Here is a 12841-nt window from a genome sequence, read left to right as displayed (position 1 = left end):
AGGGGTAGGGGTGCGTTCCTAGCAGAGAACCAGGGGTGGCTTTGTTCTAAGCCGAGACAGAGACAGAGGTGCTCGTTCTCACAATAGAGACATTGTAGGGAGTGCTGTACTCTATACACGAGCCAGAGGGGTGCCTGTGCTACGGAGACAGAGGGGTGCGTTCTACAGAGACAGAGGGGTGCTGTTCTACGGAGAGCAGAGGGGTGCCTGTTCTACAGAGACAGAGGGGTGCTGTTCTACGGAGACAGAGGGGTGCTGTTACTACAGAGGACGGGGGTGCTGTTCTACAGAGACAGAGGGTGCTGTGTTCTACGGAGACAGAGGGGTGCTCGGTCACAGAACACAGCGAGGGGTGCTGGTCTACGAGACAGAGGGGTGCTGTTCCTAACGGAGACAGAGGGGGTGTCTGTTCTACGAGACAGAGGGGTCTGTTCTACAGGACAGAGGGGTGCTGTTTACAGAGAACAGAGGGGATGCTGGTCTACAGAGACAGAGGGGTGCTGGTCTACAGAACAGAGGGGTGCTGATCTACAGAGACAGAGGGGTGCTGGTCTTCAGAAACGAGGGGTGCTTGTTCTACAGAGACAGAGGGGTGCTGTTCTACAGAGCAGAGGGGTGACCTGTCTACGAAAAGAAGGGGTGCTGGTCTCGGACGACAGAGGGGTGCTGTCTACAGAGACAGAGGGGTGCTGGTCTACGGAGACAGAGGGGTGCTGGTCTACAGAGACAGAGGGGGTGCTGTCTACAGAGACAGAGGGGTGCTGTTCTGCGGAGACAGAGGGGTGCTGTTCTACAGAGACAGAGGGGTGCTGTTCTACAGAGACAGAGGGGTGCTGGTTCTACAGAAACAGAGGGGTGCGGTCTAACAGAAACAGAGGGTGCTGTCTACAGAACAGAGGGGTGCTGTTCTACAGAAACAGAGGGGTGCTGTTCTACAGAAACAGAGGGGTGCTGTTCTATCGGAGACAGAGGGGTGCTGGTCTACAGAAACAGAGGGGTGCTGTTTCTACAGAGACAGAGGGGTGCTGTTCACAGAAACAGAGGGGTGCTGTTCTACGAGACAGAGGGGTGCTGGTCTACAGAAACAGAGGGGTGCTGTTCTACGGAGACAGAGGGGTGCTGTCACAGAGACAGAGGGGTGCTGTTCTACAGAGACAGAAGGGTGTGTTCTGGGAGACAGAGGGGTGCTGTTCTACAGAGACAGAGGGGTGCTGTTCTACAGAGACAGAGGGGTGCTGGTCTACAGAGACAGAGGGTGCTGGTCTACGAAACAGAGGGGTGCTGGTCTACAGAAACAGAGGGGTGCTGTCTTACAGAAACAGAGGGGTGCTGTTCTACAGAGACAGAGGGGTGCTGGTCTACAGAGACAGAGGGGTGCTGGTCTACAGAAACAGAGGGGTGCTGTTCTACAAGAAAGAGGGGTGCTGTTCTACAGAGACAGAGGGGTGCTGGTCTAACGGAGACAGAGGGGTGCTGTTCTACAGAGACAGAGGGGTGCTGTTCTACAGAGACAGAGGGGTGCTGTTCTGCGGAGACAGAGGGGGCTGGTTACGGGAGACAGAGGGGTGCTGTTCTAACAGAGACAGAGGGTGCTTGGTCTAGGAGACAGAGGGGTGCTGGTCTAGAGAACAGAGGGGTGCTGGTCTACCAAGACAGAGGGGTGCTGGTCTACAGAGACAGAGGGGTGCTGTCTACAGAGACAGAGGGGTGCTGGTCTACAGAAACAGAGGGGTGCTGTTCTACGGAGACAGAGGGGTGCTGTTCTAACGGAGACAGAGGGGTGCTGTTCTACGGAGACAGAGGGGTGTGTTCTACAGAGACAGAGGGGTGCTGTTCTACGGAGACAGAGGGGTGCTGGTCTACGGAGACAGAGGGTGCTGTTCTACGGAGAGCAGAGGGGTGCTGGTCTAACAGACAGAGGGGTGCTGTCTACAGAAACAGAGGGGTGCTGTTCTACGGAGAAGAGGGGTGCTGGTCTACGAGACAGAGGGGTGCTGTTCTACAGAGACAGAGGGGTGCTGTTCTACGGAGACGAAGGGGTGCTGTTCTACAGAAAACAGAGGGGTGCTGTTCTACGGAGACAGAGGGGTGCTGTTCTACAGGAGACAGAGGGGGTGCTGTTCTACGAGAGACAGAGGGGTGCTGTTCTACAGAGACAGAGGGGTGCTGTTCTACGAGACAGAGGGGTGCTGTTCTACAGAGACAGAGGGGTGCTGTTTCTACGAGACAGAGGGTGCTGTTCTAGAGAAGAGGGGTTGCTGTCTACAGAAGACAGAGGGGTGCTGGTTTTTACGGAGACAGAGGGGTGCTGGTCTACAGAGACAGAGGGGTGCTGTCTACAAGACAGAGGGGTGGCTGTTCTACAGAGACAGAGGGGTGCTGTTCTACAGAGACAGAGGGGTGCTGTCTACAGAAACAGAGGGGTGGCTGGTCTACAGAGACAGAGGGGTGCTGTTCTACAGCGAACAAGAGGGGTGCTGTTCTACAAGAGAGGGGTGCTGGTCTACAGAGACAGAGGGGGTGCTGGTCTACGGAGACAGAGGGGTGCTGGTCTACAGAGACAGAGGGTGCTGTTCTCGGAGAAGAGGGGTGCTGTTCTACAGAGACGAGGGGTGTGTTCTACAGAGACAGAGGGGTGCTGTTCTACGGAGACAGAGGGGTGCTGTTCTACGGGAGACAGAGGGGTGCTGTTCTACGGAGACAGAGGGGTGCTGTTACAGAGCCAGAGGGGTGCTGTTCTACGGAGACAGAGGGGTGCTGGTCTACAGAGACAGAGGGTGCTGGTCTACAGAAACAGAGGGTGCCTGTCTACGGAGACAGAGGGGTGCTGTTCTACGGAGAACAGAGGGTGTGTTCTACAGAGACAGAGGGGTGCTGTTCTACGGAGACAGAGGGGTGCTTGTTTACAAGAAACAGAGGGGTGCTGTTCTACGGAGACAGAGGGGTGCTGTTCTACAGAGACAGAGGTGGGTGCTGTTCTACGGAGACAGAGGGGTGCTGTTCTACAGAGACAGAGGGGTGCTGGTTCTACAGGAAGACAGAGGGGGTGCTGTTCTACAGAGACAGAGGGGTGCTGTTCTACGGAGACAGAGGGGTGCTGTTCTACAGAGACAGAGGGGTGCTGTCTACAGAGACAGAGGGGCTGTCTACGGAGACAGAGGGGTGCTGGTCTACAGAGACAGAGGGGTGCTGTGTCTACAGAGACAGAGGGGTGCTGTTTTTACAGAGACAGAGGGGTGGCTGTTCTACAGAGACAGAGGGGTGCTGGTCTACGAGACAGAGGGGTGCTGGTCTACAGAGACAGAGGGGTGCTGTTCTACAGAGACAGAGGGTGCTGTTCTACAGAGACAGAGGGGTGCTGGTCTACAGAGACAGAGGGGTGCTGGTCTACGGAGACAGAGGGGTGCTGTCTACAGAGACAGAGGGGTGCTGTTCTACGGAGACAGAGGGGGTGCTGTTCTACAGAGACAAGGGGTGCTGTTCTACAGAGACAGAGGGGTGCTGTTCTACGGAGATGAGACAGAGGGGTGCTGTTCTACGGAGACAGAGGGGTGCTGTTCTACAGAGACAGAGGGGTGCTGTTCTACGGAGACAGAGGGGTGCTGTTCTACGGAGACAGAGGGGTGCTGTTCTACAGAGACAGAGGGGTGCTGTTCTGCTCAATCAGTTGCTTTATCTGATAAGTCTTTATGTCAGCGTGCGTCTCGGTCAAATAAATGATCAATATTTTATTTGGACGGGCAAGGAGGTAGGGCGGGCCAGGCCCCATAGGTCCCGCCCATAACACTGTCTGACTCCTATGGAGTTGGTAAATTCTTCTAGTCCAAAAGAGACGGCAACAAACTTATTTTCAAATGCATAGCTTCTGAAATGTATTTATTACCTTCACTTCGTCCCCGTCGACAACAGAGAAAAGTCGCTGATTATTATGCATGAAACTGAACGCCAATTCAACAGATTTCGAATCCCTTCTCAAGTGGTAGACGGTCACTGAAAAGCGAAATAAGCAATCTTTACTTCCTAGGGTGTGATAAAGAGCTGCACATTTTTCTACCAATAGTTATATTTTTTCTTGTTGCCACAAAAAACAATCAACTAAGTAATGAATTCACTTAGAATGTGCCTTTAAAGCAGCGTGTCAACTCAATTCCTGGAGGGCCTTGTGTCTGCTGTTCTTTCTCATTTTGATGTGTGTTCAATTAAGACCTAAAGAAAACATGTAAGGGGAGTTCCTAACTAGTCAATGATAAATTACAAGGGGAGGAGCAAAAATCGGCCTACACTCCAGGAATTGAATTTAACACCCCTGCTTTAAAGAGACGAGATAGTGTTCTTTATAGGTCTTCTGCAGAAATCACAAATATGACACAATGCAGCAAACAGCACCACTTTAATTCAGCCTCCTACCTTCATGATTGATTTTCTCAGTATTTTGCATGTCCTTGACAATGATGACTAGTTGGTTTGGAGATAAGGAATTTTTGACTGCTGCTATCTTCCCGGATACTTCCATGTGCTTGTAGGTGGTGTGGATTATTTCTTCTGACATGGTAGATCTGTAGAACAACAAACAATCAATTAACAAGTTCTCTCACGTCACCCCGCTCCTCCGCTCTCTCCACTGGCTTCCAGTTGAAGCTCGCATCCGCTACAAGACCATGGTGCTTGCCTACGGAGCTGTGAGGGGAACGGCACCTCCGTACCTTCAGGCTCTGATCAGGCCCTACACCCAAAAACAAGGGCACTGCGTTCATCCACCTCTGGCCTGCTCGCCTCCCTACCTCTGAGGAAGTACAGTTCCCGCTCAGCCCAGTCAAAACTGTTCGCTGCTCTGGCACCCCAATGGTGGAACAAACTCCCTCACGACGCCAGGTCAGCGGAGTCAATCACCACCTTCCGGAGACACCTGAAACCCCACCTCTTTAAGGAATACCTAGGATAGGATAAAGTAATCCTTCTAACCCCCCCCCTTAAAAGAGTTAGATGCACTATTGTAAAGTGGTTGTTCCACTGGATATCATAAGGTGAATGCACCAACTTGTAAGTCGCTCTGGATAAGAGCGTCTGCTAAATGACTTAAATGTAAATGTAAACAAGATACAGGAAAGAGAAAGTTTTTGTTGATGCTGAGGAATGCATATGTTTTTAAATTACATCTTAGTAAAGTTCAGAGAACATTCAAAAGATTTTTAATAGAAAGTTTTTCTTAACGTTCTTGGACAAATTTGAGAACATGTCTTCAAATAGAACCATAAGGAAACATAGGAATGTCATGCTGAAAGTCACAGGAGGTTGTTGGCACCTAAATTGGGAGGACAAGCTTGTGATAACGGCTGGGGCGAAATGGTATCAAACATATGGTGTGTTTGATGCCATTCCATTTGTTCAGTTCCAGCCATTACTATGAGCCGTCCTCCCGTCAGCAGCCTCCACTGGCTGAAGTACTGAAATTCCCACAGAAGAATGTTCCCACTTAATCAAAGCTACAGTAGATATAACGTGATTTGACGTCATTTTATCTGTGGCCAATGACCTTGAGATTTCTTGGATGGGCACTTCTAATGTAACTCTATGGCAGCACCCAAGGGGCTTGAATTTTCGAGCTCTACCCGTAGATTTTACGGTGAAGTAGTGTCCCCATGAGTGACAGAACACTGAGCCAATCGCGGCGCAACTAGAGAACATTACTAACCACAGAAAGCACTGAGCTAGGCTGAAACACCTGCATTTTGGAGCTGCCTTGCTCAAGAAAGCAAAAAAAGAGACCATGTTTGGCTTTATTAACTCAGTGATTTTTTAAAAGTTTTTATATTGTTTGCAAACTGGTACATGACACATATTAATGCCAAAATAACATGAAAAACAGGCAACAAAAAAATTAAAAAATCACACACACACACACACATATATTTTAGCTAAACAGGTGGGGCTCAAAACAGGCGCCGCCCCTGAAAGACGGGTCCCCACTGACCGTGCGTAAACTAAATCAGATCCATTATGGCAGTACTCCTGAGACACTGTGGATCCAAAGGGGCTAAATTATGATTTTTCACTGTTCTTGTTTCTATAAAGTTGTTGCCTTGTTTTTTGGGGTCTCCGTCTCTCCGGATTCACAGACACCCAAATATCAGCTATGTATAATTTGACCTGTTGATTAACGAGACACACTGTTTACTTTATTAAGTTGTGCTATAATTTACCTGAACGTATTATAATGATGTATTTCTTTACATGGTTGTGTCTCAATGAGCCACTAGCCTATAAATAGGAGCTATGTGCAATGGTCAGGTCGCTCTGAGGAAGACGTCAGCTTGACGTAGAAACGTCAGTCACTGTTCGCATCCTGTACAATGAATTAACGTGAGCAAAAATACATGAATCTCTTCCTGTGCTCCAACTCCGTTTTAACTCGAATTAGTCCTTTTGTTGTTGAGCACCCCTCCTTCCCTTTGTTTGTTGAGCACCCCTCCTTCCCTTTGTTTGTTGAGCACCCCTCCTTCCCCTTGTTTGTTGAGCACCCCTCCTTCCCTTTGTTTGTTGACGCAGGAAAGCCCACCTGAATCTACTTCAATCCTACTTTGTAAAGCAACAAAATGGGTGAAAAAAAAATGATTGTGGGTGTAGACTTTCTACAGGCACTGTAAATGTAACCATGTTTAAACTGTTAAGAAATGTTCTGTTAAAGTATTGAAATACCAAGAAAACAACGTTTTTTTTGTCAAGTTCCTTAAATGCGGCAACGTTGGGCCAGTAACCGAAAGGTTGCAGGATCGAATCCTCGAGCTGACAAGGTAAAAAAAATAAATCTGTCGTTCTGTCCCTGAACAAGGCAGTTAACCCGCTGTTCCCCGGTAGACCGTCATTGTAAATAAGAATTTGTTCTTATCTTAACTGACTTGTCCTTAGTTAAATTAAAGGTAAAAAATAATAATGTGCTGAGAATGTTCCAAAGCCAAGCAACTATCCTGCACCATTCCCAGAACGTTGTGGGAAGGTTGTATGCAAAATAACCTCAGGAGAACCACACTCTCAGTAGGTTGTCGAAACGTTGGACATTACATTTTTGCATCTGAGCTCCTAGAGTGTGCGGCTCTCCTTTATTTTCAAGTTTTCTACTCCGCTAGCCAGCACCTCGCCTAAATAGGTGTGCGTTTCTTTTTCTTCTAGACTGATGCATTACCCATACCACAATTACAAAATACTATCTCAACACTTTAATGTTTATGAACTCAGCAGTGCATACATACTCTCCACATTATCTTCATTTGAAGGAATCAGCAGTAGTGGGAAACAGCGCCACTGTTACTGTCTGTCACCGTTTTGTTTACATGGTAGTGAGCGCTGGGGGAGTGTCGCGCAACGAAAATAACTGCAGTACAAACGCTGCTGTTCTATTGTGCGAGCAATGATGTCTGAGGGGGAAAAAACAGTGTTTATTGTTTGCTGTAACTTTGTTGTTGCAATATCGCAAACGGTCGTGGCAGTTTCACCATTAAGGATTCCAGCTTTATAAAACCAGGCATTTTTGCAAGAAACTGACTGWCAAAGAAACACCCCAGCCTCTCCAGATGTTACTGGTCACAACATTCACGGCTCTCACTGGCGCCGCCAGATTGACCCGRTCCTCTTACTTCAGGATTTTGGCAATGAGGCCATGCATCTACTTCCCCAGAGTCAGTTGAACTTGTGGAAACCATTTTTATGTRTCTGTATCCAGTATGAAGGAAGTTAGAGGTAGTTTGTACTAAAGTTATTGKTATCTAATTACCTCAGTYCACRCAGCTCACAGCCAGACTTTCTAACTCTCTCCTACGCACACCACAGCCATCTATTGGCCCATTAGGTTACACTCTCCCTACCATGACTCGCCTCTGCAAACCTGATATGTTTAAAGCAAATMTATCCTTGATCTGAAAATGTGGTCGGAGGCGCCGTATGGAGGGTGTGATTGAATTGCGGAGCCTCCGGAYGCATGCCAAGACCAAATTGAGCMCCGTACCATATTGCTTGCACCTCCCAAATGTTGTAACAATGTGGAGGACTCCCGTATAGCTCTGCATTGACATGACTCATTGACGGTAGGTGAGGATGGGAGGTCCTGCATAAACACAAACTCACATCCTTGACAACTTCCTCCCCACAGCTCCGCGCTTCTCCGTGAAGCGCAAGCAGTATGAATGACCTGACTTCTGCAAAGGCCGTATCACCGTAAATACTGCACGGCCAATGCAGAGGTCGGATTGACCATGCAGCGCCTTTCACTGTCACAAAGTAGGGTGTTAGCCATGTAATGAGCTAAATTTTCAACCTGTCCCTGACTGAGTCAGTAATACCAACATGTGTTAAGCAGACCACCGAGTCCCTGTGCCTAAGAACACTGCCAGCCACCCTAGTCATAGACTGTTCTCTGTGCTACCGCACGGCAAGCGGTACCGGAGCGCCAAGTCTAGGTCCAAAGACCTCTTAACAGCTTCTACCCCCAAGCAATAAGACTACTGATCAGCTAATCAAATGGCTACCCAGACTATTTGCATTGCCCCCCTCTTTTATGCTGCTGCTACTCTCTGTTATTATCTACGTAGTCACTTTAATAACTCTACCTACTTATTACCTCAAAACCTTGACAAACAGGTGCCCCCYCACACTGACTCTATACCGGTACCCCTTGTATATAGCCTCACTATTGTTATTTCATTGCTGCTCTTTAATCATTTGTTACTTAATTATTTTTCATTTTTTTAAATGTACTTGTCTATTTTTGACTTAACACATATTTCTTCTTACAACTGCATTGTTGGTTAAGGGCTTGTAAGTAAGCATTTCARTGTAAGGTCTACAGCTGTTGTATTCCACCCATATGACAAATAACATTTGATTTGGTCATTCCTGCTGAAATGTAAGCCTAGTGTAGCAATCTGCCAACCTCCTTAAAGGCAGGCAGGCATAAATACTCTTTATCTGGGAAAAAGTATATGCAAACACGCTTCAGCCCAGCGTAAAAACATTATGAAGTTGGAAGTCCCACCCGGTTGCCAAAATGAAATAAAAAAATGTTGGACGCCCTTAATGGCACTGCCCATGCTAATGAGTCAGTTTGGCCACATTTACATTACATTTACATTTAAGTCATTTAGCTGACGCTCTTATCCAGAGCGACTTACAATTTGGAAAGTTCATACATATTCATCCTGGTCCCCCCGTGGGGAATGAACCCACAACCCTGGCGTTGCAAGCGCCATGCTCTACCAACTGAGCCACACGGGCCACTATAGCTCTCTATCATTCTCTATGGTCTATTGTTTGTCTATTAAACTATCAAAAGTCAATTTCCTCTCTTTGGTTTCAGCATTTTAAACACCTTGAGCAAATAATGTACTCACAGCATTCTATATTTTTGCGAAGCTTGCATTCAATGGCCCCTCCCTGTTGCAGACATCACCCTTCCATTCCCCCCTGTCCCAAGGGGATTTATGCCTGATTTAAGATGAAATCAACAACCCTGCTACTTTATTTGGCACATAATAGGCATTTACTACAGTATTTTTATTTATTTAAAAGTATTTATTTATTTATGACAGAATGTTATACTTCTCAAAAGGCAGAGGTGGAACAACCCAACCAAATTGTATTCTCCAGCAATCAATGTGTAAACTATATCATTAATAAAAATAACTCCGAACAGCAGGAAATAGTGCAGATTGCACCTTTACATTTCATAATCTTTATAAACGTATATGATTAAATAACAAKATTTTTCATTTACACAAATGGCAATGAATCCAATCCACTGAATAAAATAATTGATAAAAAATAAGTCTAGAAATTGTTAGTATTTCATTGGGATTCCTGGGGTCCAAAACAGGACAATGCTATGCTGCAAATATCACATTCTGTAGAATGAAAACAAATAATTCTAAACGAATAAAATACACGTGTTAAAAAATAAGTTAGAGAAAGAGGAATTGACATACTTTCTCCGTTGCCTCGTCTTGTGGATGCTGACTTGGAAACGTCTGGTGCAGCAATGCTGTTGTGCTTTCTCGGTTGTCAGATCTGCAATGTCTGCACGCTCATCCCCGACAATTTTATAGAGCGCACACCGGAATGCGAAAGCATTCGCGCGCAAATGGCATCCAGATTGGTGAGTATCAACGGTAACAAGTAAAACCAGAATCATCATTTATGGAAACTATATTGAGCTTTCCAATTAGATTTGATATGGAAGGGTGGGACGGTGACCGGATACTGAAGGTAGTTTGGCATGTAAATACCAGTATGTAGAGATGTCTTGTTTTGCCCCGTCTTGGGTTAGAGTTAAACAGTTGCAACACACACACACACACAAACCTATATGATTGTCTTCTGGAATGACATTCATGGCTAAAACAGAATCTGGAATATGATGTATTTAGTGTGTCCTAAATGTATCAGCTCTGTAATTAACCTTGGAATGTAAAATGTGTATGTTAGTTTGTGAGAACTCACTAATTCCCCCATCATTCATTCTGTTTGCATCGGCACATCTAATTCAATTGATTACCATATTTTGACAATTAGTCTGGTTAGGACAAGCCTCCTTCGTTCATGGTGAGGTGAAAACACAAGTCTGGTTAGGACTAACCAAATGCTTTCACTTATAAAATTGACGGACACTGAAATTACCAAAGTTAATTATTTAGTATACATAAATACAGACATCATTCATGCCTCAAATACAAAAAACTACATTTAAAAATAAATCAAGCAGGTACAGTTGAATTCAGAAGTTTACATACCAAATATATTTAAACACAGTTTTTCACAATTCCTGACATTTAATCCTAGTAAAAAAATCWGTTTTAGGTCAGTTAGGATCATCACTTTATTTTAAGAATGTGAAATGTCTGAATAATAGTAGAAGGAATTATATATTTCAGCTTTTATTTCTTTCATCCCAATTCCAGTGGGTCAGAAGTTTACATGCACTCAATTAGTATTTGGTAGCATTGCCTTTAAATTGTTTAACGTGGGTCAAATGTTTCTGGTAGCCTTCCACAAGCTTCCCACAATAAGTTAGGTGAATTTTGTCCCATTCCTCCTGACAGAGCTGGTGTAACTGAGTCAGGTTTGTAGGCCTCCTTGCTCGCACACGCTTTTTCAGTTCTGCCCACAAATTTTCTATAGGATTGAGGTCAGGGCTTTGTGATGGCTACTCCAATACCTTGACTTTGTTGTCCTTAAGCCATTTGCCCCAACTTTGGAAGTATGCTTGGGGTCATTGTCCATTTGGAAGACCCATTTGCGAGCAAGCTTTAACTTCCTGACTGATGTCTTGAGATATTGCTTTTGATTTCCGGTCACAACTTGCAGACTTGTTTACGTGCTGCTGTGCGTTTTGTTGCCAACCTTACTTTGCTACCTGACAACTTTACGGTTTTTACTTTTTAATTACCGTTTATATTTTTTAGTTTTCCCTCACTCAACTTTTTTTCATTCAACTTTTTCACTCCGGATGTTTTATCTGGACATGGTTCGTCAGGACCTCCAACAGCCGGAGCTAAGCAGTAACATTAACATGATGCCTTCTAATTGCAGTCGCTGTACTCAAAATATACAGGAGAGCGATCGCCTTACGGCGAGGATAGCTGTGCTGCTAGCCTAGCTTCAGACGCAATCGTTAGGCAAGGGCAACAGCGTCTGTGCCACCAGTAAGTACAGATAGTAACGTTAGTATAAATCCCCTTGCACAGTCCCCGCAGCCGGACAACTTTCTCATGGCTTCTGGAGGGAAATGCTGTAGGAATGCTCAGCCGGTGTCGCTCATTCAGCCGACAATAACTTTCAACCGGTTCTCCCCATTAAGCAGCGAGTCAGAGGCCGAGCGTTCTCTGGTCTCTACTCTTCCCGTTATGGGGTCTGAGACGCCGAAGGCTCCCACCATTAGCTCTGACAAATTGAAAACCCTAGTCAGCGGCGAATCCATTACCCGCAGTATTAGACTTAAAACGAATCATGTCCTTGAGACTCGGTCTCAACCTTTAAGTATTCACTGAAGACTCATCTCTTCAGTYGGTCATATGATTGAGTGTAGTCTGGCCCAGGAGTGTGAAGGTGAACGGAAAGGCTCTGGAGCAACGAACCGCCCTTGCTGTCTCTGCCTGGCCGGTTCCCCTCTCTCCACTGGGATTCTCTSCCTCTAACCCTATTACAGGGGCTGAGTCACTGGCTTACTAGTGCTCTTCCATGCCGTCCCTAGGAGGGGTGCGTCACTTGAGTGGGTTGAGTKGCTGACGTGGTCTTCCTGTCTGGGTTGGCGCCCCCCTCTTGGGTTGTGCCGTGGCGGAGATCTTTGTGGGCTATATTCGGCCTCGTCTCAGGATGGTAAGTTGGTGGTTGAAGATATCCCTCTAGTGGTATGGGGGCTGTGCTTTGGCAAAGTGGGTGGGGTTATATCCTGCCTGTTTGGCCCTGTCCGGGGGTATCATCGGATGGGGCCACAGTGTCTCCTGACCCCTCCTGTCTCAGCCTCCAGTATTTATGCTGCAGTAGTTTGTGTGTCGGGGGGCTAGGGTCAGTCTGTTATATCTGGAGTATTTCTACTGTCTTATCCGGTGTCTTGTGTGAACTTAAGTATGCTCTCTAATTCTCTCCTCTTCTCTTCGGAGGACTGAGCCCTAGGAGCATGCCTCAGACTACCTGGCTGCTGTTTTCAACTCTCTAGAGACGCAGGAGCGGTAGAGCTACTCTTAATGATCGGCTATGAAAAGCCAACTGACATTTTCTCCTGAGGTCTGACTTGTTGCACCTCGACAACTACTGTATATTATTTGACCATGCTGGTCATTTATGAACATTTGAACAT

At 46.4% G+C, this 12841-nt stretch overlaps 1 protein-coding gene across 3 annotated transcripts in view; it reads right to left on the bottom strand.

Annotated features, from left to right (window-relative positions):
• The window catches only part of LOC112071297 (uncharacterized), a 103122-nt gene extending 90358 nt beyond the window's left edge, over window positions 1–12764 (bottom strand). For 2 of the 3 annotated variants that reach the window (XR_011475811.1, XR_011475810.1), the window contains exon 1: window positions 9972–12761. Coding sequence is in view for 1 of the 3 variants with exons in the window: in XM_024138761.2 (XP_023994529.1) it covers window positions 3884–3990; window positions 4408–4556; window positions 9972–10180 (465 nt within the window). In the remaining 2 variants the exon portion in view is untranslated. Of the gene's footprint in view, window positions 1–3883; window positions 3991–4407; window positions 4557–9971 lie in introns of all 3 variants that reach the window. The other variant, XM_024138761.2, reaches the window with a different exon arrangement.
• Window positions 12765–12841: the final 77 nt, after the last annotated feature.

The sequence above is a fragment of the Salvelinus sp. IW2-2015 genome, unplaced genomic scaffold, assembly GCF_002910315.2.
Source record: "Salvelinus sp. IW2-2015 unplaced genomic scaffold, ASM291031v2 Un_scaffold1572, whole genome shotgun sequence".
In the NCBI taxonomy this organism is placed as follows: Eukaryota; Metazoa; Chordata; class Actinopteri; order Salmoniformes; family Salmonidae; genus Salvelinus; species Salvelinus sp. IW2-2015.
This window is presented reverse-complemented; position numbering and strand designations above follow the sequence as displayed.